Raw genomic sequence first — 6,000 nt, 5'->3', positions numbered from 1 at the left:
CTTTCTGTTTTTATTTCAGATTTCCAGCATCCACTCTATTTTGCTTTTATTGGTGTTGTCAGCCCTGGCTTACATGGTTCTGGATTCAAGTCCCATTCCTGGATTTGAGCACAAAAATCTGGCTGACACTCCAGTGCCGTACAGAGGGAGTGCTACGCTGTTGAAGGAGCTGACTTTCACATCAGGCATTAAACCAAGGCCTGGTCTGCCCCTTCAGGTGGATGTAAAAGTGCCATTTTGAAGAAGTGTCCTGGCCAATATTTAACAACCAATCAACATCACAAAAACAGATTATCTGCTCATTCGCACACTGTTGTTTGTGGGAGCTTGCTGTGCACAAATTGGCTGTCGCCTTTCCTATATTACAACAGTGACTAACACTCCAAAAAGTACTTAATTAACTGTGAAGCATTTTGAGACGTCCGATGGTCGGGAAAGGTGCTATATAAATGCAAGGTTTTTTTTTAAAGAGAGCTCTCGCTGCTCCTGAACCAGCTCAGTCAAAGCGCAAACCAGTGTAAAGTTTGGTTTGTGGGAGACTTCAAACAGTCGCGGAAACGTATCTGACAGGCTGTGTTGCCGAATGGTACGGAATACAGTGGGAGCAACTCATCATTCACCTTGTCCGGGCTTTAGAGAATATACATGTTGACCGCAACCAGATGTGAGTGATGCAGTTGAACGTTACTGAGCTCAAGGGAGAGAGAAATTGGAAATATTCTAGCAATACTCCACCCAGCTTGCTTCTTGCTGATGAATTCTCCTCGCCAAAATGCATCCTTCGCTGGAATTCCCCTAAGGAAGTAATTATTGATCCAATTGTTTGCCGCCGTCCAGTTACCTCCTTTTCCCCTGAACTGGGAATAGATTCGATTTCTTCAACGCCCACATTTTCTGGGCTCTGTGTTAAACTCTCGCTGATAACCCACCCCTGAGAAGGAAACCAGTTACACTCCAGATCTGATCTTGTCTGTGTCTGGATTTGATAGTTCTGTCTGCCAGGATTTCGATCAAGAACTTTAATCATCTTTCACCAGCCTTGGGGTGGGAGCTAGTTTTAATCGCTTCAATGACAGGAGTCGGTGGCACTGGGTGGAAGTGACCCACGGTGCTGGCAGAGTGAGGTTGCTGTTTGCAGGTTTCTGAACTCGTTGGCTGAGGAACGCTCATGCATGTTTCCTGGGACTGGGAGAATATGCCAAAGCTCCTGCCAACTATTTCTCCCTCCTCCCCCCCCCCCCCCCTCGTTCCCCTCGTCAGTCGGTCCATCCACTGTGCCCTGTCTAGCGTGAGGGGAAGATGAGGCTTGGGTGAGTTACAGAAACCCAACTCCCCGCCACCTTCCAAAACGCCCCCCTCCCCACCCCAAACCAATTCAACAGGAAATCGGGAACACACGCACAAACACTCAAGAGTGTCATTTCCCGACGGCGAGTCTTGATCCTGTTCTTTTTTTCATTTGGCAAAGACATGAATTGTGGAGAGCACTTTGGAATGATTCTCGCCTTCACACTGCTGTCATCAACTTGTCCCTCTTCTGTCTTGAGAGCAGAACTGGAAAGGTAGGGGTTAATTAATCTAACGATAAGATATCCTACACGGCCGCTCTTTCGATTGTAGCATGTAACATGTTTAAATGTGGGAATAGGGACAGGAACCGAGCGTTAACCGAGCACTGATGTTTTAAGAGTTCGGGTTAAGACAGAAGAGACTTGCCTTACATATATCTTTTTTTTTAAGTGCCTTATAACATCTCTTGGACTCATCCCAAAGCGCTTTAGGGGCGATTCCAGAGGCACAGATTCTGTGAGGAGCATTGCTCCTAATTCCCAGAAATTTCTCATTGTCTCGTGATTATATTCCTGGAGCGACTGGAGGCAGCGAGTTAGTAACTGGAGAATAGGCTAGATTTTGCACATGAATTCTCACTATAGGCACAGGCTGGGATTCAGGTGTGGAGTGCAGTGCTCGCACGATTTTCTCTTCCAGTTTTAGTAGTTGGAAAGCCACGGGGAACAGACTGAATTCCAATCTCTCAAAGTTTACCCCCAACGATCCTCATTAATCTATAAAATCTATCTCTACATGCTCTGAAAATCTTCGTGCTGGAGAGTAGTGAGATTTTAAAAAGTTTACAGATGTAAGATATTCCTCCGTGTAAAATATTTGTTATTGCATTGCACTTAGTGAACTTGTAATTTAAAAAAAAAAGTTTTGCATTTTATTTGTTTCGACCAATAAGTGGCCACAAAATAATCAATTTCTGACAAGTGCCTCAATAACAAAAACTTGCATTTATATAGCGCCTTTACGCAAACGTCACCTGGCGCTGCACGAAGAGGTCCGCTAAAACAATTGGCTCACATTGAAACCAATATGCGTGCGAGTGCCGAATGTGATTCCATTCTGACAGTCGATGTGTATTGGCTAATGCTTTCATATTGTTTTAATTAGTGAAGTATGTCCTGAGAATCATGTGGTTACATTGGAGTATCAGTGCACAAAGGCTACCGGAGAAACATCCACGTGTTTAAGGTAAGGAGAACTTGGCATGAAAAAGAATGTGTTTTTTGGGGAGGGAGCAAATGAATTGAGGACTCTGCATATCCCAGGCAAGAGTCCAGTGCCATCTGGATCACAGATGAAGAGAACACAACATGGGATATGTTGGTTGCACAAAACACGGTCTGGAAACAGCAACAGGACTGATCCCACTACAAAAGCAAAATGTTGCGGATGCTGGAAGTCCAAAATGCTGGAAACACTCAGCAGTTCAGGTAACATCTGCGGAGAGGGAAACACAGTTAATGTTTCAGGTCGATGACCTCGCGTCAGAACTCTCTCCACAGATGCTGCCTGACCTGCTGAGTATTTCCAGCATTTTTCTGTATTTAGGATTGATACCTTTGTCACCTTCAATGGCAAACCTTTTTCTTTTACGTGGACCAATTACTAGGCTATCACTGTCTCGAAATGTTCTCAGATGATGCCTGGGGTTACGCCAGCTTATTTACTGTCATGCATTTCAAAGTCAAGGGCACCCCAGGTGCTGAGACTTGTACTGGGTACAAGTAGCATTACAAACCTAGGTTTAAAAAGTTGGACATCCTGGGGATTTATATAAATTAATTTTGAATCAAAGTAGAGAGGCACATTACCATCTCTCTCTCTCCATAAAAAGAAAAAGGATTTTCATTTATATAGCACCCTTTCACAACCTCAGAACATCCCAAAAGGTTTCCCAGCCAATGAAGTCCTTTTGAAGTGTAGTCACTGTTGTAATGCAGGAAATGTGGCTGCCAATTTGCACACAGCAAGCTCCCATAAACTGCTAAGTATGGTAAATGACCAGATAACCTGTTTTAGTGATATTGTTGATTGAAAGATAAATATGGGCCATAACACCAGGGAGAACTCCCCTACTCGTCTTCAAAATAGCATGACAGGATCCTTTACATCAGCCTGAGAGGGCAGACAGGCCTTGGTTTAATGTTTCATCTGAAAGATGACAGTTCTGACAATATAGCACTCTGTTGGCACTGTATAGAGTGTTGCCCTGGATTTTAAACTTAAGTCTCTGCAGTGGGATTTGAACCCACAATCTTCTGACACAGAGGGAGAATTCTGTCCACTGAGCCACAGTTGACATGGCTAAGGGGCTTGTCAATGGCTACCTGTTGTTGCTGGGTGAATACGACATGGAAGCCATGCAGTATGACTTTGGGTCTGCCCGCTGCACATCACACTCTACAGCTACCTGTGGAGTAACTGTCCTGTTGTTGAAGCTGCATTGTTATGGCTATTTCACTATATTCACATAGTGCAAATATATTATTAATACTAGTCAATCACCGTGATGTTGCACGGGGGAGTCTATCACAAATGTAGTCTTTGGCTTAATAGCTTGACTGCATTTGTTGACAACGCAATTGGTAGGTGGCGCTGTTTTGGCACATGCGCAAATACAGCATGTGCCACTAAAACGTCACAGCTTGTGACTGTAGCAGCTGCCAGGACTAAAGATGGCGCTGCTCAAAGAATCACACAGATGAAACCTAACAAACACGTGGCAACATACAATGGCCGGAGTGAGAGAGTGGAGCGGGCCGGGGACAGCAGCGCGGGAGGCGGGGACAGCAGCGCGGGGGGCGGGGACAGCAGCGCGGGGGGCGGGGAGACCAGCGCGGGGAGAGCAGCGGTGACGGCGACGGCGGCGGGGGAAAGAGGGGGGGGAGGGAGGGGGAGGAAAGGGGGGGAAAGAGGGAGGGAGGGGGAGGAAAGGGGGGGAAGAGGGAGGGAGGGGGAGGAAAGGGGGGGAAGAGGGAGGGAGGGAGGGGGAGGAAAGGGGGGGGAAAGGGGGGGGAAAGGGGGAAGCCAACCTGGCGCGTTGCCCGAGGAAGACGACGAAACGCGATGACGTCACCAGCGCATGCGCAAACTGGTCCTGGCAAGCAGGAACGCAGTGCATGCGCAGAGATCAGGAGACCGTCTGCGCATGTGCGCACCGCGGCGCAGCCTGATGACGTCTGCGCTGGCCAGCGTTGTCAGGAATCACTTTGTAATAGCTTAGAAGTCTCAGTTTCTTCCGCTGTACGCTCTGAGTCACTGGGAGAACCCAGGTGCTATAGTGCCGCCCTTTTGCAGGAGGGTGTAATTACAGTGTGACAAGTTTACATCGGCAGTTTCCATTATAAATATGCACATAGGAATATACCATGTAAAAGCTGACACAGAAAGTGCGCACAGGCATATGATAGATACTATATCATATATATGTATGAATATCCTGTTATGGTCCAACCTTTACACAAAATGAAAATGTACTTTGGTACACATAGTTTTTAATATACTTTTACAAGTCTGTCCTCCTTGTCCCTTTTTTACCTAGGAATCGAGGTAGACAGGTTGATCAACAGATGGAGCATTTTATTCCTTAATGCTCATTTGTATTTATTGACTCTATCATCAATTGTGAAGAATTTTGGCCAACTACAGGAATATGTCCTTTTAACTTCTCTGACTTACGATAATAATGCATGTACCCTGACGGGCATTTAGGGAGGATAGCAGTTCACAAAATACCTGTGAGTATGTAACACCAAGCAGTCTGGAGTGCTTATGAGAACATTCAGCAAAACTAGGTAAGTCCGTGGTGATGTTGAAAAACCTTGAGGGAGTGGTATCGACAGTAAATATAAATATGGCAATTTCTCATTGCTACTGCAATGCCAGATTCCAATGGGTTTTGCACTTTGCTGCCAGATTAGGCACTTGCCCTTGGCCACTGAATGTGTTCTGTATGTCTATGTGCTTGTGTTGACATTACTTTACATCATGCCCCCGCCTAGAACTGCCTCTGTGTTAACTCCCAGCTCCTGCCACTCCTTGCAAAGAAGAACAAATAATTTATTTTAGAGACATTTGGGCTGAACTAGTGAAGTGACCAGCGTCCGTAAGGCCAGTGTTTGCCGAGAAGAGTGCAAAGTTTGATTGCTTCTTTCTCTTCCAATACTAACCCACATTAACTACTCAGGCCAACACTGCTTGCAGAATGATGAGATGACCCCTGGGCCAGCCCTGCACTGATCTCCAACAGCAGTGCAGTAATGTTGGTGCAGATTATCAGAGATACTGATCTGTGGGGGCTGGGGATCTCTATCGGAGTGCCATTCTCCTGGAATCCAAACATTAAGATAAGAGTCTCTTGAGAGAGAAAGTAGTGGTCATAAAATTGCATCTTGTTAACATTACAAGGGAATTGAACATCTTAAATATTTGATGATTGACCCTAATAAGTATTTTCTTGCATTTGGGGCAAGAAATTCCACAGAACCTTTAAAATGTAAAAATTGTGACTTTTACTAGATAGAATCATTGCACAGAAGGAGACCAGTCAGCCATCGTGCCTGTGCTGGCTCTTTTGAAAGAGCTATCTAATTAGTCCCACTCCCCTGCTCTTTCCTCACAGACCTGCAAACTTTTATCCTTCAAATATTTAAT

The 6,000-nt window shown here is 45.5% G+C and overlaps 1 protein-coding gene across 4 annotated transcripts in view; it reads left to right on the top strand.

Moving 5' to 3' along the window:
- The first annotated feature begins 539 nt into the window (after nt 1–539).
- The window catches only part of LOC137350656 (collagen and calcium-binding EGF domain-containing protein 1-like), a 159,911-nt gene continuing 154,450 nt past the window's right edge, over nt 540–6,000 (top strand). The window contains exons 1-2 of one of the 4 annotated variants that reach the window (XM_068015462.1): nt 540–1,562; nt 2,455–2,535. In XM_068015462.1, the coding sequence (XP_067871563.1) occupies nt 1,471–1,562; nt 2,455–2,535 (173 nt within the window). In that variant the 5' untranslated portion in view covers nt 540–1,470. The remainder of the gene's footprint in view (nt 1,563–2,454; nt 2,536–6,000) is intronic. The other 3 variants (XM_068015460.1, XM_068015459.1, XM_068015461.1) reach the window with 3 other exon arrangements.

The sequence above is a fragment of the Heterodontus francisci genome, chromosome 35 (assembly GCF_036365525.1).
Source record: "Heterodontus francisci isolate sHetFra1 chromosome 35, sHetFra1.hap1, whole genome shotgun sequence".
In the NCBI taxonomy this organism is placed as follows: domain Eukaryota; kingdom Metazoa; phylum Chordata; class Chondrichthyes; order Heterodontiformes; family Heterodontidae; genus Heterodontus; species Heterodontus francisci.
This window is presented reverse-complemented; position numbering and strand designations above follow the sequence as displayed.